The sequence below is a fragment of the Cebidichthys violaceus genome, unplaced genomic scaffold (genome assembly GCF_023349555.1).
Source record: "Cebidichthys violaceus isolate CVI_PGR_0920_01 unplaced genomic scaffold, fCebVio1.0.p SCAF_1, whole genome shotgun sequence".
Taxonomy (NCBI): domain Eukaryota; kingdom Metazoa; phylum Chordata; class Actinopteri; order Perciformes; family Stichaeidae; genus Cebidichthys; species Cebidichthys violaceus.
In genome coordinates, this window is record NW_027176262.1 from 15,034,128 (window position 1) to 15,057,935 (window position 23,808).

General features: G+C 39.9%; 1 protein-coding gene across 1 annotated transcript; it reads right to left on the reverse strand.

Moving 5' to 3' along the window:
• Window positions 1-1,328: 1,328 nt before the first annotated feature.
• On the reverse strand, window positions 1,329-23,360 carry tbx4 (T-box transcription factor 4). The gene is made up of 9 exons (XM_068723745.1): window positions 23,215-23,360; window positions 18,701-18,846; window positions 18,257-18,351; window positions 10,322-10,441; window positions 9,264-9,411; window positions 4,312-4,464; window positions 3,878-3,966; window positions 3,466-3,701; window positions 1,329-3,359 (listed from the first exon to the last, which is right to left on the reverse strand). Exons 2-9 carry the CDS (start codon window positions 18,842-18,844, stop codon window positions 2,707-2,709), a joined length of 1,638 nt encoding a protein of 545 aa, XP_068579846.1. The 5' UTR covers window positions 18,845-18,846; window positions 23,215-23,360; the 3' UTR covers window positions 1,329-2,706.
• Between the last annotated feature and the right edge of the window lie 448 nt (window positions 23,361-23,808).

Sequence of the window (23,808 nt, forward strand, 5' to 3'; positions counted from 1 at the left end):
TTTGGGGTTAAGTGTCTTTCCCAAGGACACATCGACATGGACTAGCAGAGCCGGGAATCGAACCGCCGATCCTCTGATTGAAGGACGACCCTGCTGAGCCCCCACTGAGTCACAGTCGCCCCAGACTGTTGCCGTGGCTCAGAGATAGAGCGGGTCGTCGTCCAATCAGAGCGTCGACGGTTCGATCCTCAGGTCCATGGGCTTGCCAAATAGCTCCCGTAGGGTGTGTATGTGTGGGGTAAGAATCAGTTATGATCCTGCCATCAGAGTACAACTGGGTGAATGACATGTAGTGTTAAGCACTTTTAAGTGATCAGAAGACTAGCTATACAAGTACAAGTCCATTTACTATGAATTGCATTGTATTCCAACATTTCCGATATTTATCTCTGAACCACTAAATTTGTTCTAATCCATCTTACTACAGGAAAAGTTATGGGTTCACCAAAGTCAGTAGGATTAATCCTCTGGGCAAGATGGATATCGGACAACCTACGGGAGCACTTTGGGGCTAAGTGTCTTGCCCTAGGACAAGTTGACATGAACTAGCGGAGCCGGGGATTGAACCGTCGATCCTCTGATTGACTCGCTCTCACACTGACCACAGTCAAACATATACAATGCCAACTTTTTTTTTTGTGGGGACACGGTTGCAGTAAGAATTCCTTGACCAAAATACTTCTGGACCATGACGTCTGAAAAACAGAAATGTTTTTGAAGAAAAAATTAAGTGGCAACGATGTCACCGTAGAGTATTTTTAGCATTATAGGTTTATTTATTATTTAATTAGGAGAGAAGGTTGAATTGAAATGTTCAGCTTTGGCATGTTACTGTTTCCATGACTGCAGGCAAACAAATACTTCAAATGTGTGTGTATGTACTGCATGTTTGAATGTGTGTGTATGTACTGTATGTTTGAATGTGTGTGTATGTCCTGCATGTTTGAATGTGTTTGTATGTACTGTAAGTTTGAATGTGTGTGTATGTACTGTATGTTTGAATGTGTGTGTATGTCCTGCATGTTTGAATGTGTGTGTGTATGTACTGTATGTTTGAATGTGTGTGTATGTACTGTATGTTTGAATGTGTGTGTATGTACTGTATGTTTGAAAGTGTGCAAGAAAAAACCTTGCTAATCTTAGCTTGCAGTTTCCCGTGACATTTTCTCATATATCCATAAAACAAACAACAAATATCGATTATGAACCGTTTACACTTTGCGACATTAACAAAACAATTTAAGAATGGATTTTATTATAATCTCGTTTTAAAGTGAGTGTTATGTAATGTAGTACAATGGTGGTCTTGAATTAAATATAGCAAACAATTAGAGGTAAGAAAATGTTTATTTATCAGGTGTGCAAAAATGTCAATATATTCAAAAATATTAGAATGAAACATGAAATAAAGGGACAATGCACAAATGCATCAGGGATCACCATCATATCCTACAGGTTATCTTTCCTTGTCAATGCAAGTTCAAACTCTACTTAATGTAATGCTACCAAGAGCCTTTTCTTTCAGCTTTCCTGCCTGCTCAGGCTGTTTTCTACTTGCAGTCTTACATTTTTCCCCAAGTAAGTCATTTGGGAGTGGGATTTGTGTGCAGCTCTCTTTTCCAGTACTCACCATGGCTTAACAGTGGTTCTTTAAGCCCGCATCTGGTTGCTGTCCCGTTTCACTAAAATATAGTTCGGAGTCATGAGTTTGGACCATTGACAAACAACCACAAGTAGTATAGCTTTGTCTTAAGCAAATATCACGCAACTAGCATAGGCCTGTACAAGGTATTTGAATAAGACTTTTGCACTAACAACTCTCACAATGGATGTTTTTTTGGTGCATCTTTACCTTGATTGAATTACTCTGTATATGGTAAAAGACTGTAATTTAACTTTGTGTATTAGATTCTTAGTCTATGCACTTTTCAGTCCGTTATATTCTGACATGATCACTTGGACTCAATACACATCTACCCTATACATCAAGGAGTAGCAAATCTCATTTTGGCACATATGACTAATTAGGACTCAAAGCTGTGATAACTTTTTAGTTAGTTAACTTTTTTAGCTCCGCCTACTTCACAAGGCTGGTGGTGTTGTATATTTTTCTTATTGTCAACAAATGCCATGAAAATACCCAAACTACCAATGTATTGATCTTCCATATCAATAAGCAACACCGATGTACAGGTTTACGTGTTTCTTTATCAGGACAAACACGGCCACTGTAATTTGTTTTGAGTCAACCCTACTGCCAGATATACTAACCAGCTCATCAAATGTATATTCTAGTCAGTCCACTCACACAGACTAGGTCATCAAGGGTTGACATTTGTGTATTTGTCGTTGAGGCTCTGATCTCATCCCCCACAGTTGAAGTACCAAGCGCTGCGTAGCTTACAGCTCCCTCTGATAGACTTTGAAATGTTGCTCAAACCTGCACTTTGCATTTGAGTGTTGAAAAACCACCCTATCTGTACACTTGCTACAATATGCATAAGTAAAGGGTCGGCCGCTGTTCACCACACAGTATTGTATGTAATAGTGCTTCAGTGAGAATTCGTGGATATAAATGGCTTTGGCAATGATCATGGCTGTGGTTCATTATCATTGCTTGGCATCAGCAGCCCACAGTGGGGTGTTGAACCTTGATTAATTTGAGACTTGTACATTGGACAAAACTGGTTCCTCTAGTGGTCCATGTTAGCTATCAGTCCAGTGAGTCCCAGCGCTACTCAGCCCCACTTGGTACTGATAGGATGGATCCCGGAGAGATAGAGTGCCTTGTGTTGGATAGGCTGAGAAATCTCTGTGAGGCCGGAGTGGAGACCCTGGTTTCTTGTGGTACAGAGTTGGATGGCCTGACCTTTCTCTGGATCCTGAAACGGCTGGAGAGCAAGATGAAGAGGAGGATGAAGGAGGTATAACGGGCAGACCTCGCTGAACCGTAGCTGAGTTGTAGACACCCAACTCAGCCTGTGGTCGAGATGCCATGGATGATGTGGGGTGCGGTACAACCGGCGTGACTGTGGCAGCGTTGGTAAAGTGAGCAGTAAAGGGCTGGTACGGGACACCTTCCACGCTATAGCGAGGGTAGGGCATTGTAGCCCACATGTTGCAATTTATTGAAGAGGAGTTGGTCAGGTCATCTGTGTCCCCTACCCCTGATCCAGACTCTGTCTCAATACTACCGTACATACAAGCTTCTCTAGAGGTGATTGCCTCGGTGCAGTACGGATGAGACATCAAGGGTGACTCATAAGAGGTAGCTGAACGAAAGTAATGCTCCTCTGAGACCACAGACGATGTCTCCAAATATGGCCGCTTACATCCAAGCTCTAGGTGTCGAGCATTATCTGCAAATGGATATAGTTAACAGCATATTTTATTTTAACCAGGCAGTACTTAATGGGCACATCTGATTCTGTACAATAGCTAAAAGAACAGCAGCTAAGAACATACCTCTGTGTTTGAAGCAGTGGTACAGAAGGCTGGGATCTCTGCTCTGAGGGAAGTGGTTCGAGATAGGATCTTGGGGGTCTGAGTTAGGCAAAGGAACCCCAGTCTCATACTGATAAGAGGATAGGACTTGAGGGTGCCCTGTGAGAACTCCTGCTCCGAGCTTCCCTGCTAGGTGGCTATGCGAGGAGATGAGCCTCTGGCGAACCATGTTCTTTGAAATCACTGGGTATTCTTTCCTGTACAATAAGCAGCAACAGAAGAGAAAAGGAATCAGGCTGCCAGGGGAGGTATCATTTTTGTTTTAACCAAAAACAATCTCCTAAAGAACTGATGTTAATGAGAGACTTCCTGTGTGCTAACTGGTCCTACAGGACCTGTCTTATTTTCCTGGTTCCTTTTTGTGTAAACATACCCCTGTAGTCTTGAAACACGTAGATCTCCTTCTTCACTACCCCGGAATCCTTTGGCAAATGGATTGTTTTCTATCTTTAGCTGAGTGATCTAGGAAAATTATATTTAATTTAAGATTTCATTCTATTTGGTATCAACCAAAGCATAGGTGAAGCAATTACAGCAAGGTTCTTTGCTGTTATGAATGGGAAAGCTGACATCACCCATGCACCCCTACGCACACTTTAACAGTTAGATTTAAAAAATCTACACCTAGAAACATGTACTACCATTTAAATTCTTATAGTTAGTTAAACGTGATTCACCTTCTAATAGAAAAATGATTGCGTGTAATCCCCTTTCATCAATAAAAGGAATAGCTGACACCAACAAATGTTACTTTTGTATTGGTAAAACTAGGGATATTGCATACATTTTATTTTATAGTTGCTTTACCTTGTGGTTCTGATAAGAGGTTACAGAAATGAAGGCTGTCTCGTGAAAGGCATGAGTACAGTAGGCAGTGTTCTTGGATCCAAAGGCGTTGTTTTCGTCAGCTTTGACTATGTGTAGTCTAGGCTGGTACTTGTGCATAGAGTTCAGGATGATCTAGGAAGGTGAAGAGAAGATAACACGTTTCATTTTGAACTTTTAAAAGCAACGGTCTATTAACAGCCACTATCGTGTAGTACACATTTGTTTTTCACCACTAGCTTGCAAAGACAATGACAATGTTAACTGGCTTAAAGTGTAAATAAACACTAAATTCCATAGTTGACGTTTTACAGTCGCTGATGTATTAACAGTGTAATGACAACAAGAGAAGATCTGCTAAACAACTATGGTATGCTTTGGCAGGTTGGGACACTCCACATTATATTGTTCTCATTCTCTCCAGAATATCCAGTCAACATTGTTTCCATACAGCAACATAGGCTGTGATTTACAATAGGCCCCTTATTCATTTGGTAGTGAATGACTATACAGTGAATGAGATCATAACCATTGATTCAATGAACATTGAGACTCCGATATGAGTTAATAACCTGGGACAGAATTATAAAGCTCATGATAATGATGACAATTCATCAACACATTTCCCTTGAGGTTAGAGGCTATGTACATAGTGTAAAAGTCATGAAAAATTAACTGCACAATATCCCATTATTACTTAAATGAGTTGCTCTAGTCCTAGTGATTAGTGTTCAGTATTAACTTGTCTTAGCAGGTTAAGCACAGGTGTAACAATGATGATTGCCCAATTCTGTTTGAGTGACTCGGTAAGCCTGCCGAGTAAGCAAGCACAACTCTGTCTCCAGCAAAATCACCTTCCCATACAACTAAACTGCATTCTCAATGACGTTTCGAGGGAAACTGATATTCTATCGGATTACGGTCACAGTTTTAAACACGTGATTAACAATGTCAATTGAAACAAAATAGAAAATACATTTCCCTCGAAAAATAAGTTTTGTTGTAGGCCTTGGAACTGGAACACTTACATGAAATGCAGATATCATTAATGTTAATAATTGACCCTTAGCTTTTTCGTGATATGACATTTGAAAATGACTGCCACTAAAAAGGTCACTTCATAAGTAAGTACAATGTACACAAAGATTCCATCTTTGTAAAATAAACTATAAAGATTAAAAATGTTTATACTGTACTTTATTAGTATGAAGCATGGAAATGGCATGTTGCCCCAATGTCTGCCCTTAGTATAAACTCTCACCGATTTTAACAAACAATAATTAAATGTGTAAAAATGTACCTCACATCAGCTCTCATAAGTAACCATATTGTATGCCAATTTTAGTAAATGCTCACTACTTTTTACCCTCATTACATGTGTATCATAGAACCATAACACAATAGATGTTTATTCAGTGTGAAAATCACACAGTCATTAATCTAAAATTCAGTAAACTGCATAATTGCAGATTTACAAGCATGCATGATGCCGTTAAAGGCTCTATATACAGAACCACTAGTTGTTGCCCCCCCCCCCCCCCCCCCCCCCCCCCCCCCCCCCCCCCCCATTTGTGTCCCAAGTCTTTGCTGTGTGTTCAAGTTCAACTTGCTAGCCAAGACACAGGTGAAGTGACTGAAGAGTGGGCCTTCTTCTCCGCTAGGTCTTTGATTTTGGTTTGTTGTGTCTGGGCCTTTAGTCTCTTTAAATGCGGGGAGGGCCAACAGTTTCAAAGGGAGGTACTCACATGCACACACAGCCGGCCTGACTACCAAAAATGAGAGAAGCTCAGATTACAACACACAGAGAGTGTGACTTCATTCTATGCTCAGGACACTTTATCTTACAACAGTTGTTTGCTGCTGTATTAATGTTCTAAATCTCATTGGCAAGTGCTTAAAGGAGCTATATATGTCACTTTTGGTAACACAATCTGTGAGCTGGTGAACACTGCACCTTGTGTTTTTTACATTGCATTGTGGGAATTTTATTGGCAGCTCAACAACTTCCAGTGCACTTGAACTATGTTGAAATAGGGACATTCCTGTCTACTTGTCTGACACCTTAAACCATGCCATAAGATCAGACTATTTGCAATGAGTGTGTTTATGGCTTTCTTTGATATTATGGTTAGCATTGTATTGTATGCCTGTTACCACCATCCATTCCCTGCCAAATTCCCCACTGTGATCAAGTCCTTCGTGTGCAAAGTTGTTAGATTGGAATTGGTTCGATGCATTTTTCATCTCCATCACACTTAATCTGGAATCTAAATGTGTTGTGTGTTAGTATAGCAGGTAGCATGTGCTGAGCGTGCATAGTGTTTAGGTTGATTGGGTGGCTGCAGGTCGGCTCACTCGCATCAGTCCGCTCACCGCAGCCGATTGCTGTGCCCAGCGAAGCGTTAGCAACAGTAAGGCAGGGTCATCCCTAGTCCAGCTCCGTCAGTGCTGATAAGCATCAAGCACTACACTTCGGCTCCCCTCCTCATTTGCCAGACACTCTCCCAAGGAGCCCTGTCCTCCAGGGGTCTCTCAAAGAGAGGCAAAGGTTGAACAGGGCACAGGGTGCTAGGCTCAGGTTGAACACCGACTGGCCCTGTGCTCACATGCTCCTGTTGCTGAGGCAGGCTGGGGAGACACAGATAAGCTATTGGCTGGTTCACAAGAGGCTCTCGGTTGACCTTTGTCTGCTCTGCTGTCTGGCTGTTGTTTGAGGGTGATACTGGAGACTCCTGAGTGACTGTCTAAAGGGAGTGATCAGGGAAGCCTTCCTCAGATCAGTGAAGAGCTAAAGAAGGTATTTGCTTTCATCTTCCTTAATATCCATGATATGGAAATGTGCTTGTGAAGACTTCTTGAAGCACAATAAGTATTATTTTATTACCATAACATGTAATGACCCAACCTTATCGCCAGACTACTTTATGTGATGGGATCCAACTTCCAGTCTACACATCCATCCACCACCCCAACCTCCACAACCTTAGCTTGCACATTCCCGCATTAAAGTCATAATACTTCCCTGCATTAGTACTGACGGTTGGCAATGTACATAAATTGTGAAGGGTGGTTTTGTCCATTATGGACGAAATTCTTTGGGGTACTAGGCTGAATAACCATAGAACATGAAGAAGAAGAGTGTGAATTACAGTTGAATTAGTCATTTCTTACACATTCAGTAATGTGTATAATTAGTACTGAATGGGAGTTCCTTCACTCCACAGTGAGAAGCCCTGCCCTACTACACACCTCTCGATCTTGGCGTCATCTGGGCTCTGCCTGGCCTCAAACTCGCTCTGTCCTCATTACTCGCCCTTATCACTGGCCAGGCACTCAACTCGATCTGACAGCAGGCCCCGCCACGACTCTGAGAGGTTATGAACCTAATGAGCTCGCCCATTGATGGGATGGCTTCAGACAAGCTATCCCAGAGTTCCCCTGGGGAGCACTGCCACAGTCGTACTCTTCACCTCACTACGCAGCCTCTGCCTCCTCAGTTTCTTTCATGCTTCCTTTCAGAAATCTGAAAAAAAACTACACCTTTTTGCAGTTTGCACATGTATCATATAAAAAATATGTATATTTCTTCTCACATTAGGTGGTATTTTTGGCGAAACAGAGTTCCCTCCAGTCATGAAATTTCAGCAATATATTAGAGTTTTGGAGGTGTATTCCAGACAGGTAAAGCTGAAATTAATAAATTGCCTTGGGAGCACAAGGAATTTAAGAAATAAATAAGTGTTTCACAACTGCTTTGACTTCACGCCTATAGCTCTATAATCTAAAAAGGTTACACCTGTTTCACCCTGTTTACTGTATTTGTTTGATTAGTAGGCTTTTTTTTTTTAACTGTATTTTACAGGGCAGATCGTCTTCACTTCACTCATCACTTGCACTCTTGCAAAGACCGTCAACTTGAATAGGACTTGATTTGCTCTGGTATTTTTCTTGCTTTTAGCCACACTAGCACGAGGAATGGCAATGTAGGTCTTAAGCTCGGTCCACCACTTTGGTCCAGACTGAAAGATCTCAACAACCATTGGATGGATTGCCCTTGCAATTTGGTACCGATATCCATCTTGCCCAGAGGAATAATCCTACTGACTTTGGTGAACCCATAACTTTTCCTGTAGTACTACCAGCAGGTTAAACATTTCACTTATACGGTGAAATATCTCTACATCTACAAGATGGATTAGAACAAATTTAGTGATTCAGAGATAAATATCAGAACTGTTGGAATACAATGCAATTCATAGTAAATGGACTTGTACTTGTATAGCTAGTCTTCTGATCACTTAAAAGTGCTTAACACTACATGTCATTCACCCAGTTGTACTCTGATGGCAGGATCATAACTGATTCTTACCCCACACATACACACCCTACGGGAGCTATTTGGCAAGCCCATGGACCTGAGGATCGAACCGTCGACGCTCTGATTGGACGACGACCCGCTCTACCTCTAAGCCACAGCAACACCGTGTTTCAACACTGTGGCTCAGTAGGGGCTCAGCAGGGTCTCAGCAGGGTCGCAGCAGGGTCGTCCTTCAATCAGAAGATCGGCAGTTTGATCCCCGGCTCCGCTAGTCCATGTCGATGTGTCCTTGGGCAAGACACTTAACACTTAACTTAGATAGTCCTGATGGGCAGGTGGCACCTTGCATGGTAGCCCTGCAATGGGTCTGAATGGGTGAATGATAACATGTAATGTTAAATCACTTTTAGTGGTCGGAAGACAGACCATTTACCATTTTACCATTTGTATACTTGTGTTAACAACTGTTGCTTTATTCTCAGATCTTCATAATTAAATTGGTGGGTAAAATGTTAAAACTATTGGGATAATCCAGTCGATTTTGTAATATAATTAACCCTTTCTTTAAATAGGTCTTGAGTTATAGAAATTACTAATATACTCTGCAGGTACTCACATGCCCAAAAGGGTCCAGGTGATTGTTTGTTAGCTTGAGCTTCTGAAAGGACACCAGTTGCCTCATCCAGTGAGCTCCTGTGGCAGGGGAATCAGGGTGCACATAGAGTCTGCCTGGCATTGCTGGCTCAGCTTTGCCAGCCACCATCCTAAAAACAGAGGGAGAAATGTGCAGAAGCTGTGATAAGAAAAAATAAACAAATGTAATATTGTTTTCAGCTGTTTACAAGAGCTAATGCTATTCAACATTTAAAGAAGACATCTCAGTTAATCTAACATGGCTCACTAAAAATATTTGTCCGTGTCGCAACATGAATCAAGTCTCCTTTACCATAACGTGGCAATAAAGAGGCGTACAACACTACTGCTCTCAACCCTCACAGTATTTAATCCCTTAGACTTGAAGGAGGTGGCCTCTGCTAATACATCATTACTAATTATGCTTCTCCAAGGTGTCGCTGAGAAACACCAGAACCCACATTCTGCAGGCCATGCCACAAGATCAGAAACAAAAGTCTTTTGCATTCATTTCAGCTTCTACATGCAAAACTTTTTGTCCACCTTTGTAAAGTGGGAGTGCCAGTTCTAATGTCATACTGATGAATGGAGGGCTGCAATGTCATTGCCTCCAGAGACAGGGTCAATTTAAGAAATACTGTGTTCGGTCCACCAGCTTTTTCTCTTTGACTAGTGTTTCAATTGCCTCACAATACTGACAATACCTTGACCATAGTTTTTTTTATCATCATCATAATCTATCCCTAATGTTAACCATACAGTAGTTGCCATGCTCAGATGTTGTAGATATCAAGAATTTAGAAAATCGTACAAAACGTTATAATTGATTGTAATCCAGTTAACGTTTTTGTCTGGCGATAATGGTTAGCAAGTAACATGGCAGCTCAAGGTTTCTGTCTGTGTAAGTTGACTACCCGCCGGGCCTCAGCATTTGTTATATAAGTAGCTACAATCAGCTAAGCTGCTGAGAAAGGCTGTAGTTGTAGGCCACGGGGCAACCTTCAACAATAATCATCCATGGCTTTGCATTTGGAAACTTACCACTTGTTATCACAGAACTTGTAGCGATGGTCATCAGCTGGGACAATGTCAATAAGTAGGATGTATTTGGTTTTGGGGTTCATCCCAGTTACTTTAACCTTGTAGCTGGGGAACATCCTCCTGTTGAAAAATGTAAAGGAAAGGTGTCAGAAATGCTCTTATTTGGCTTTCGTATGAACGCAATACTTGATTTTGACTTAAGTTCTTATTCCTAAACAGAAATCTGTGTGATTGGAACCTTTCAGAAGGATTTGATCAAAATGCGTATACATGATTGTGAGTTTCCATAAACAAAAATTCAAAAGAATCTCTGTTCATATGCAACCAATTTCAGGGATTAATAAAACTTTTCATTCCTCAAAGGACCTATACGTTTCACTCTGCAACAATCGTTGAAAGCATTGGGTCGGAAGTTAAAAGCAGTTGTGTGTAGGATGAGTGTAGTATCCTCACTGATGATCTGATTTGCTCAGTTGTTCAGCGATTGGGATGAGGAAGGATCCATAGATATCGTGGGACTGAGAGAAGAGTAGGGAAAAAGCTGCCTTCTCTGAAACCTAAAATCACCTTGACCGGAAGATAAAGTGGATGAAACCTACTTCTTCAAAAAATAACCCCACCTAGCACATGATGGAAAAAAAGCTTGGAAGATAATTTTCTTGATGTTGTCCTTACTGTCAAAATCAAAACCTGGTAATGATTTGTTTCCTTGCAGGTATTTATTTGGGAGGAGACTGAAATCCTCTCATACTTCTGATACTGAGAGGCCATAAAAAATATGTGAACATGCTCTATCTTTCATCTTTTAAATGCCTCCAGACTACAAGACAGAATATGTTAATACAGCACTCAAAGCCATAAAACACATGAAGGGAGCTACCTTTCCTGACCTCTTCTGGGAACCAAAAACTTTTTTACCCCATCTTCGCCAAAGGAAATTTTGCAAAGGGCTCAGCGCCCCTTATAAAGTCCTAAGTGGTTTTTAATGGTACCAGAGATCGGACAGTAGTTTAGATAGCCGTCTCGTCATTGCACAAGAGGCTACGGTCAAAAAGCAGTTTATGTCAGTGGTGCACATGGCAACGAGTTCAAACATTGGAAGACTCTCATGAAAGGCTTTACATGCTTTCTGGGAGAATAGTGTAGCATCAAAACCCCTATATACATACTTACTGATTGGTGCAAATGCTCTTCTTCAAAAGGACCATAGTGCCTGACACCATCTGATCATGTTACTGTAAATACTCTCTCACGTAAGAAAGAAAGGAGGGGGATTGAGGGCCGGTAATTTAAATCTCTCTCCCAGGCTTCAAATCCAATCAGTAGGAGAGATCAGTCCCGGTATCATCCTCACTGAAAGACAGGTTAATCTTAGAGGAACATTCAAAGCAGACCTCTTCTCTTCTCTGGCTCCCCTCATACCATACTAGAGCAGCCTAGAGCAGACGGAGGCCTGTGTCAACACATGTGGCCCTCGGGTTTGTGTAATATGGCCATAACTATCTAGAGAGGGGCTCTGCTGCTCACTCTTCAGCTGTCCAGCCGGACAGATAAACCTGATGCCCCACGATCGTACACACAAATGAATGTTGTCAAGTCAAAATGTGTCTTACATAGAAATACTAACTAAGCTTGGTTCCAGAATCAAATACGCTCTTAAGGTCTTAGTATGCTTCTGTGGGGGGGGGGGTTTGGTTTAAAAATAGTTGGACTGTCACTTTTTCCCTTAAGTGATTTGAATGCAGCCCACATACCCTAATCCTAAATCCACCAACCAGACGCTGATCTTAACCCTTTACTGTTAAAAGCCTTGTTAATTGTTTTTGCTTCAGAGGTGGGTGAACAAGAACAAGTGTTTTATAGTTTTTGGTTAAAAACCCAAGAACTGTCACTCTTTACCAAAATAAATCCATAACATGTAATTCACTCTAACTGATTTAGGCAAATCCTAAACCGAAAAACAATTGTTGTAAAATGAATGAATGTGGTTTCATCCATTCGCTGTACCTCCACTGCCTCACTTAGATGAAGTTTCTTTTTTTACAATGTCAGTGCACAGCCTTAATACACATTTTAAAAATAAAATAAAACAAAAACAAAAATAAAATCTTGAATAAAAAATCACAGCAGTAAAAAATTGTGTGGGAGAATGAAATGTAATTGGGTGTTTGTCTTGTTCCTGCAGTAGCACAACTGTTGTAGTCCAGGGTTCAGAAATATGATGGCATATTGAAAGAGATGATAGAAATTTGTCAACCATTTGACTTTTTGCCAATCCGTGGATACTGGTGTAGCTTCTCTTTAACATCTCTAGTTATATTGGGCCACATGTTGCAATTTGGAATTGCAGGATAAATGATTTCTTAGTTGAATAGTACAATATAATATGTTGTTATTGGGATATAACATGCATTTCAATTGTATCTGTATTGACCACTCTTACTGTAGTCTATATGTAGCTGTTCTCAGGCTAAATGACTTTCACCGTAGTCCTGTCGTTTAGCTGTCTATAATGTTTCATACATGTGACGAAGAACGGTTTTGCATATCTGCTACATCTATAAAAAAAATCAAAGGTATTGCAACTCTAGTCAAGTGATTTTCAAAGGCAGACAACATGAAGGCGTGCGTATACATACGGTGGTGTGACTAAGTGAGTGAGTTTAAGAGGAGCATGAGAAATGGAAGTCGGAGAGTGTGTGTATGATATCAGTGTCAGGGCGTGTGTGTGTGTTTCTGTGCCCAGCCAGCTGTTTCTCTTAACAATCCCACATGTTTAGGCCCTCCAGTGATCCATTCCCTCTCTGGGAATCTCCAGTACCACGGCAAGATCAAAAGGAGTGTTGGGGGGGATGATGAAGCGCCACAACCTAGTAGACTCGGCCTATTGTGGGCGCCGGATTCCTCTTATCAACCCGCCGCTGCTCTCTTGACGGGCTGTGTACAAAGAGGGAGAGTGAGGGAAGAGCTGCACTGGGTGCTTTGAAGAGGGAGGATTACGCCTGGACAATGACACTCACAATAACAAGTCTACTAGTCTCGGCTAGGTGCTGCATGGGAGTGGACTGAGCGGGTTTCATCTCAGAGTGTCGGGGAAATGTAGGATCCCCTGCATGACGGCCTGGCTGCTCTGCATCTGTACCTCCTCCCCTGCCACCTCTGAACTGACCCCCCTCACATGTCACAACTGTGGGTCCCTTTAAATCTAATTATCATTTATATATATTACAATATTATAATATATATTGTATAATAATATTGGTATCTGTGATCATACACTGCAGTATTATTTGGTTTTGGATCAAAACCAAGATTTGAGGAGAATATCTTTGAGCTCTATATACAGTGACAAATATTTCCATTGCTTGCTCTGACATGTTGTACTTCTGACCACTGTGCACCTGAAAAAGAGCTTACCAACCGAAAAGTGTGTAATGTGTCATTATGGCAACCTGGTAAGCGTGGACTAATAGGCCACCAATGTTGGCTGCATCATAACCACATATTTAACTGCAGTTTTAATATCGAGATTTCTATGTTTTATCCCTTTTCTGATGTTTTTTGTTTTTTTTAAACAAATACCAAAATGTAGTCAACACTTTGTTTTTTATGCACTGAAAACTAAAAAAATGTACAATTGACGTATAGAAATGAACAACTCTTGGCACCAACTGTGGAAACCACTGTGTTAGAGCCAAGGAACCCAAAGCCACACAATATCCCCTGAAATTGAAACAGTACTTCATCCCTCAGTGGTGAGCTAACAGTTTGCCTTTAGATTGGTACCATCCAATAACATTGTGGTGCTGTAAAGACTTGTGCACTTATGTTTAATAATAATAATAATAATAATAATAATAATAATACATTTTATTTATCGAGCGCTTTTCATAGTACTCAAAGACACTTTACATTAAAATCATCATATATAAAAGCTATACACTAAAAAAACATAAAACACACAATAATGGTCAAATTAAAAGCATTTACCCAATGTCTGTACCGTTACACTCCCTCGCACAGCCTTTCTATATTTAAATACACTTGCCACTTTTACAATATACTTATTTTAAAGTACTGTTTGTTTGTCACCATATTTTATTGTACATTTTAATATTTTCTATTTTTAAATTATGTTTTGATTATTATTATGTTCATTGTTTATTGTTATGCACCATTCACCAAGTCAAATTCCTTGTATGTGTAACGTACATGGCAATAAACGGTTCTGATTCTAATTCAAGGTGGAGCTTTCAATTCTAATATGATGCTGGAAACTTTAATGAATAACAATGCATCATAATTTAAAAGTTATATCTTTGTCAAATCTGAATCTGGAACATAACCAGTAGCATTTCCTGTCAGGTAATGGGATTAGTACAATATTGTCCTCTGAAGCACAAGCACACAGTAAGGTGTATACAGTTGAGTTACATATTTTGTAAGTGCTTTGGGGCCTATTGTAAGTTATTTTGGGGTACAATGAGTTAGAATAGTGACACATCTAAAACATAAATCTATAGCTGTTTGGGGCCCTTTTATTTGGGGGCCCCCGGCAGTTGTCCACCTTGCCTAAAGTAAAGTCTGCCGCTGGAGTTTATTTCACTGGTGCTTCTGACTGCGAGTAGCTGTGACTCGGGTGTGTGACGAAGCTACTGTGTGTCATGACAGGTGTGTTGCCGAGGATCAAAGGAAGTGCAGCGTTGAGTGTGAAGTTGTTTTTATGAGCGGTTCTCCAGAAAGCTGCTTTAAGTAAAATTATTCGACCCATTCTGAACAGGAATGTTTCGAAACACTGCTGAAAATCTAAAACAGAAGTAATCCCTTCTGTTAGCAGGTTAATGTGACAGGCAATTTATTACGCAAAGTTTAAAAGGATACACTTAACATTTTGACGTGGCATTGAAATGTCAATTTCAACCCTCACTGTCACAGTCCTGCTCACATCAGAGTTAACACCCTTCAGATCCACAGAACACACTGACTCCTTTCCCCTTGACCCGTCTTTACAATCTGGGTCTTATTGTAATTTTACTAAGATACTGAATGTAACACGTTGTCATTGTTGCTAGCCACAGCTGCACAGTGGAATGTACAGGACAACTGGACCCGAGATCAGAACGTTTTTCAGTTATCTAAACCTGTGTTTTTGAACATCGAAGTGGGGGTCAGGACCCCTGAAGAGGTTACCAAATAAATGGTAAACTCTCCAAAATGATTAACAGGATAGAAAAGAGGATACATTTCTGCCACAAAATCATTTTTGTAGCACTTTCCATTGCAGCTCGGTAATAACAAAAGTGGGGTAATAATTTAATAATAAAGAGGTAATAATTAAGTAATACTATGTAATTACCGAGGTTTTAACCAGGTAACAGCTTTGAATTTACAATGGGTAAATATGGGTAGTATTAGAATTAGATGTATGTAACAGGGTAATAAGTGTAATCATATCATTTGTACAGTATAGCCTGAAACAAAAGGGAATGTTTGGTACGTACTGTAGGAAGAATGGATTTCAGCATTATAATATGATACCAATTTTGACTTCCAAGAATTTTCACGTGATATTTAAAATATTATGCAGGCAAAAACATCAACCTATATTACCTCATTATTATCAGTTTATTACCACATTAATTACATCTACCCAAATATTGCACTTACATCACCATTTTATTGTTAGCAGGTCACCATATTGTTAGTGAAATATGACTATATTATTTCTAAATAGTTGTGGCTATCTTTAAATATGTTTCCCCATTATTAAGCTTAGTTTTTTTGTCCCCTTATTACCCTGTTTTATACATTTCAGTCTGCTAGCACTCAGATATACCCATTGTGAATGCTGCTACCATGTTATTAATGTAAAGAGATACAATACTCTCCTCTGATTTTATTTTGATCTTTGCTTTTTCTGGTGAAATACTAGAAAGGTGTACTTTAACGGGCTTCAAAAATCAAATGAAACCATTGAAGAAGGAAAAAAATCAGCTCATCTAACGACGTACAGCACAAAGACAAACCCAGCCTATGGTTAAACGGACATTGCTTTGTTTGAATATGCTTATTCGAGATGGTAAACATTATACCTGCAATACATCAGCATGTTAACATTGTCATTGGCAGCACTGACTAGTGGTAGCATTTACCTCGAAGCGCTGCTGTGCCTCAGTTCAGCTTCTGGCTGTAGGTCCTTGTTTGATTTATGATTTGAAGGCTTGGCTGACTATGGCTCGCTTCTCCCCAGATATTTTGTTCCTTATCAAGCAGAACACATTTTTGTCATTATTTTATCTGGGCTAGTTTGTGATGCTATCAAATAAATAATTAAATCTCTTAAATAATTTGGCTTCTGTTTCATGATTTAACATCTGACTCTGATTACTAGACAAATCTGTCACTGTTGCCCTGATTGGACAGAATCAAACAGATTAGACTTTCAGAAGTTATTACTTACTCTAAGATAATTGGAGCCTGGTTTAGATTATTTATTTTGTTACCATTTCTTGTCTGCTTTGTGATTAATATTTGAAACATTTTTGGTGAATCACTGGAAATTAATTATTATATTTATATGCTATGATTGACAGAATGATCTGCTCAAATGTCAGATTTAATGCAACATTACTGTGTTTCACTGGGCGACGACAACATTCACATTTCAACATGACCAAGTGCGTTCTGCCATGCTAACATAGCTTGAATGCACTACTCATAACATACTTGAATAATTCAGTGTGGTGTTGATATCATTTAGTGCGAGTTCATCTTCAGAGCTTCTGCTTCTGGAGGACGGAGCCCATATTGGTGTGACCATGTCTGCTGCAGACTAACAGTACTGGAGGTAAACCCAGACAGGTTTCCCAGCACAGCTGCACAGCTGAACCACTGCACAGCCCTTCAAAGGGCTTTAAGGATTCAGAGCCCACTTTATCAGCTGGACAAGGGAAAGCCCATCTCTTATGGTTATGCAGCATTAAGGAAAAAGTGTGGTGACCTTTTACATTTTTTTACTGGAAAAAAAACCATCCCATGAGGAATGAGAGGCGGAGAATTTACTCATTCTCTGGTTAATGTCCAAAGGCCTCACTATCTAATCCTCAGGTCGCATTAAGTCCAACAAGCCGAGCAGTCATTTGTGTTTTCAATTATGTAGTCACTGCTGCAGGAACTTTCTGTCTCTTTCTGTAAGTAAAAGTTAGAACTGCTATATGTTACTGTTACCACAGAAAGCCAAGAGACTCTTTTTTGTGTAATAAATCAATCACTTAAATATCACTTTCTTTCTAATTTTCCACAAACTTATGAAGAATATGAGCAGCTTTTGATACAATAATGTGACTAATAACATATGTCGAAGTGTCTTTGAGCAAGGCGCTGAACCCCAAATTGCTACCGAAGGCCGTGCCATCGGTGTGTGTGTGTGTGTGTGTGTGTGTGTGTGTGTGTGTATGTGTGTGTGTGTGTGTGTGTGTGTGTGTGTGTGTGTGAGTGTGAATAAGCATGGCACCAGGGCACACGATCGATACTAAACATATGATCATCTTATAAAGTTATCCATTGTACTAATTAACATAGCAACAATGAAAACCTAAAAATTAAATAAATATGAAATATATAATGGAAGAACACTCAACAAATTGTGCACAACAAATAATTTTACTATTGCTACTTATAAATGCAGGATTTTACTTGTAACAGTATTTTTACAGTTTTTACTAACGTGAACGATCTGAATACTTCTGATTGGTAAAGTCATTTATAATAATGGAATTAATAGAAAAGCACATATACATTTCTATGTGATCTTACTTTTTGGTGGTGCATTAGAAACATGTTTTTCTTTTCTTTTTGAACTAACTAATCATTTTCCCATCTTTGGGCCTGGACTGCACTGTGACTGATGGATGGTGTGTTCGCTGCTTTACTGACCTGCCTGCTTTAGTAATGATCATCTCTGTGCCGGCCTCATGGAACTTCTTCCACAGCTCCCTCTCATGAAGAGCAACCTTAATGTTCTCAATGTTCTGGAAGAGAGTGGGAATCACTGTTACACTCACACACAAACCAAATCTCATCACCACAACCTCATAGAAATAATGTATCAAATAATGTATATAATTACACTACAGAGTAACATATACAATCATCTGCAGTACATGTCAAATTTAATATCCACTCCAGCTTTTTTACTGCAACTTATTGAAGTATTTAATTTGTTTTGACACCTTAAAAGGATTCATCAAAGAGCTGATTGATATGATGCACCATTTACCCTTGTCATTCGATTTAAATTAAGTTCTATCTGGAGTATCGACCCTCCATATTACAGTCTACAAGCTGCAGCCAAGTGGACCCAAGGATCTCCATGTGTACCTGGTCGGGCTCACTGGAGCTGGGATTGGTGGGAGCTGTGGAGAGGCCCAGTCGTGACTGGTCTGGAAGGAGATCTGTCTCCCCACCAGACTGGACCCGGCTCATACATTCATCCGTCACAGCCGAAAGCTTCTCCTGCAGCATCTCTGCAGGATCAGAAAAATACTCAGCTGTCAGAGTTATCTGTGAGTAGCTGTGAAAGCAGAGAGAACATATGATGTAGACTATGAATCTCCTCCTATCATAGCAACTGTAGAAATGCACCATTAGTCAGTGCCAAGTTCAGCTCAAACACACATATTCAGTATAGCCTGTAGACTTCTACATGTGTGTGTAGTTGCTGCACTGCCCTTTTTCAATGAGTGTGAGGGGCTGTTGGCCTCGGGCCAGGAGAGTACGCATGAGCTAATAGACTCGAAGCTACCAAATACTACATTCATCTACATTAATTTTACCAGAAAATTAGCTTTTATACAGGCAAAATTATAAATTATATAACTATGTAATAATGATATGTAATACGTAATAAAAAGCATTGTATCAGCAGGGTTGAAAAGAATTGTGATGTTGACTTGCCTGTGAAAAATTGTATTTCGATGATTTCTCTGTATTTCTTTTCTTTTCTTTTCTAAAGAAATATATTCATTCAATCCTTCAATCCTTCAAATGTTTGATCATTAACATATTTCCCTCCTGCTCGGTGATAGTAAATCTAGGTACCAGCTCATAATTCTGCCTCTTTAACAGACATTTTTTTAATCTTATAATTTATTTATTTTGTATATGAAAGCAACAGATAGTTGTATTACATCCTCTGCTTAATGTAAATGTAAATAATATAGATGTCAAATGTGGATGTTGCAGCCCAGCAGATGTTGGACATTTTCACAAATTTTCAACAGGTTTTTGAATGTAAGTTGAAATATCTAATATTTTACTGTTGTGTCACATATGTTTAGACTAAACATGTTTTACTTGAATTGCATTCATAAACTGAACTGAAGAATAAAAAAAATACTTGAGTGTCAAATGTGGACATAAAATCCTGCAAAATATTGTCCTCTGGTCTCAGCTACATCAGCATACAGTATGTTTGTAATACAAGTACAATACAAATACAGGTCATTTGTTTGGATTGGACGTCCAGCCACCAGTTGCTGCTGTTAGTAAGAAAGTCTGGCGAAGTTGCTTGACGGTTGATTCTGTTAACTTGAGCCAAGTAGTATTTAAAGGAGTTATATTATTGGACGTAGAATGTTGGATTGAAGACCAAGTTTTGAAATAGGGCGGTCACAATATCAGACTTTCACAATAGGACAATAGCATTCAAATAATATATTTATTTTTAAACAAAACAAACAAAATTTGATAATAATGATGATAATAATGCTTTCAGTCAAATTAATCTTTCACTTTGTGTATTGTGCATTTTATCTCTTTTTCAGAAAATAAATTACACTCAAAACATGAATGTAGGGAGTCTGTAACTATAACTGTCTATATAAAATGATTTAAGAGGCATTGGATTATGTATTATCATATGTGTATTATAAACATGATATCAATATTTTATCTAAAATATCATGGTTATTGTCAACATGGTCTGTAAATTGCGACCTCTAATATTTGAAATATTGCTGCTTACACTCACCTGACTACACTTTATGTTGCAATAGTTAGATTCAATATGGACAGAATAAATTCACACAGATTAAGATATGAACAATACAAAATCACTAATCTGATTTCAACTATTTTAGATATAATCAGTATAAATAAAGGCAATACAAAGTCACTATTTAGATTCCATCTGTTTTAGGGTCTGCAGAATATTATAATGAATATAATGAGTCCTTCAGCATCGAGGTCAAAAGGTTAACTCTGTTTCATTGTGGACACCCTTCATTGCATCCCATGATGCAATTGGGCAAACTTCACACATTTACTCATGTGCTCCTCTTAGGCATGAAGAGGTCACAAAATCCTGCTATAAATTTACTGAGCTGTACGGTCTCATCCAGTATCTAGTCCCAGCACCTCCTCTCTCATGTAGCTCCATGACCATGGTGGGTAGTCAGCAAGTTAACATCTAACATTGGTAACACGAAGTCTGAAAAAGTCTCATCCGTAAATCACACTTCCTGCAAACACAACAGTGTTAACTAAAAGTACAATTACATGTGAGAAGTCATGTGGGTTAGGGTTAGGGTAGTTTTAATTTCATTTGAATTAAACACACAGCTCCAAACTATATGGTTGAGATTTTTTAAGTAGTGAAAAGATCTGGTGAAACTAGTGCAAGTAGAAATGGAGGATGTATTTATCCTTGTCATTATGTTGACAGCCAGAGGTCCTCCTGTCTCTCACACCTTCAGAACCACTGCAGATTGTCTTCCACACGACTTCATAACCCCACATCTGTCTCATCTGGCTGCTGCTGCTCCAAGCTTCACGTCTGCCTCAGACTCTCCAGGGTGTCACCCGGCTCCAGACTGAACACACTGTTTTCTGAGTGCTACGCATAAGGCTGGAACTACATTTCCCAAACATTTACTGCAACAAAAATGCTCTTGTCTGACATGAATTTATAAGAATTATAAGAATTTCTCCACTTCACATGGACATACTTCATATTCCGACTATAGTTTGTCTTTCTAATGTTTCAGTTACTGTCTTTCACACTGACCATAAGTTCTCATTACTATCCTATAGCTCAATGGTGTTCTAAATTATACTAACTACCAATCTTTAGGAAGAATTGAGTCAATGATACCCAAAGTCCACCTCATGTATGGTACCTGTTGCTTGCCCCTGAAAGCTGTTCACTGCTCAGGGCTGCATGTGGGCCTGTAAACACAGAGCGGCCACTCTCTTAGTCATGAAAGTGGAGAGGCGGCGCCCACTGTAAACCGATGGAGACATTTGTGAACGCTAATAAAGATAAGGGCTGACAGGGAAGTGACCACAGAGCCTTTTTTACAGTGTGAAACTGTGACTTTCACTGGTGCTGTTTAACTAAGCAACCCAAGCCAGAACCCTGATTCTGTTTCTGTCTCTCTGGACACTCAGTCTGAAAACATATCCCTTCACACACTCTGCCATTTTATTCCCTGTTAACAACGCAACAAGTCAAAATAAATAGTTGAAAACTGAAGTTCTGTTCTAAAGTGCTGTTTAATATGCTGACTGAACATTTGAATGCATGTTTTATGTAAAGCTCCACTGTTATTTTACACATAGGTGGAAGTCACGTGGTCTGTACATACATCACACTCGGCACTGACCACATTATTCACGTCCTCTCCAGGAGGCTGCGGAAAGCAGAGCGCTGACCTTACAATGACAAATGCAACCAAAACAATCCCGAAAAGCTGAAAAATAAACGTGTGTGTGTGTGTTTGTATGAGACGTGTTAACTGAGACAGCTGTAATACATTTCAATCTGCCGCCATTTTGTGTCTGCAGCTCTGACGCATAAAGGCCTGGGCATAAACAGGAGAGGCTCCACAGTCTAGACAACAAAAAATATTAGATGATGAATACATTAATAAAGCTCATTAAATAAACCACATGTTCCAACATATCGTATCAACTGCACAGTGTGACGGTATTTAATTACAATTCACTTTAAATTCACTACAGGCTGGAACAGAAATTACTTTTTTGGAAAAGCGCCATAGATTAAAACCGAGGTCTGGCATTTCATATAACAACATTGAAATGTTTTTTTCAAAGAATGGACACTCTCAGAAACTCCCACAGTGACTTCAGTGCCCCTCACGCATGGCTTTCCAATGTTGCTCCATGGAAACAATTAATAGGCCGAATACCCAATGTCTTCTAGGACTACTTTAGGATAATTACGAACCCTTTCAGCAACATCCTCTACACAATTTCTTTCGATTTTTTTTTTATATTAGTATTATTTGATTAAGTTCAAAGTTCCATCTGCTAATACTTGCCAATATTTAAGCAATACATTAACAACAACTACTACTACTCATACTACTACTACTAATAATAATAGTAATAATAATGTGGTGAAGATAAAGTCCTATTATCATAAATTAATGTAAATAGGTTTCATCCGTAAATAAGAACACTATTTTTTACATTTAATTATGATGTTACATAACAACAAGAATGCAGGTCTAATGTGTAACAAAAAAGAACAAAACGCAATAAGAAATGTACAGAAAACAAAAAGAAAGACAGCATATTATAATTTGCTGGTCCACTTCAGCCTATTTCACACTCCTGCTCGGCCCCTCCGCCGCTTTCTGCCCATAACTGTCAGATTAAAATCTTCCATATCAGATTGTCGAGCCGTGGGAGTTCAGTGGACTAATCATCGCTTGTTTCACTCGGCTGACACGGTAGTCTATTTTGTATCCCTCTTGTCCAGTGATGCCCGTCTCTTTATCACACCCGCCATGTTTACAAGCCAGCAGATGATCAGCAGATAATGAAATTACAGCGCAGCTATCAGAAGCCCAGGCGCGTCTCTACTGTACCTCATGCAGTCAGCTATCATCTGCTTAAATCCATCCCTGTGCACCGCAGCCCTGTCCTGCTAACAGCGGGGTGTTCCTCTTCCCACACAGCGGTTTGCACGTGCTTTAGAAAACGCCTGTTCTCTAGCGGGAGTCTGGAGGCTGCAGCGGCGGCTGTCCGCTGGGAAGTGTCAGCGCGTCGTTCGGTTCGGCTGCCTTAGTGCCTTTCAACTTCACCAGTACCGAGCTGCGTTCTGCGCCTGTGCAGTGCATTCTCTGCGCTCTGAAGGGGGGGACACGCTGTGGGTTTTTTTAGGAATCACACACACACACACACACACATCGCTACACACACACACACACACACACACACACACACACACACACACACACACACACACACATACAAACACACACACACACACACACACACACACACACACACACAGTTGCTCAACGAATTGTGAGCGTGTGTGTGGGGGGGAGAGTGATGTGTCCCCCTGTTTCTCTCACCGTGCTGGCCCTGACTCTGCAGCGGGGGAGCAGTGCCCTCCAGGCGGACTGGGCCTCCTCTGAGCCTCGGTACATCCAGCAACACTTCCACCTGCACCATCT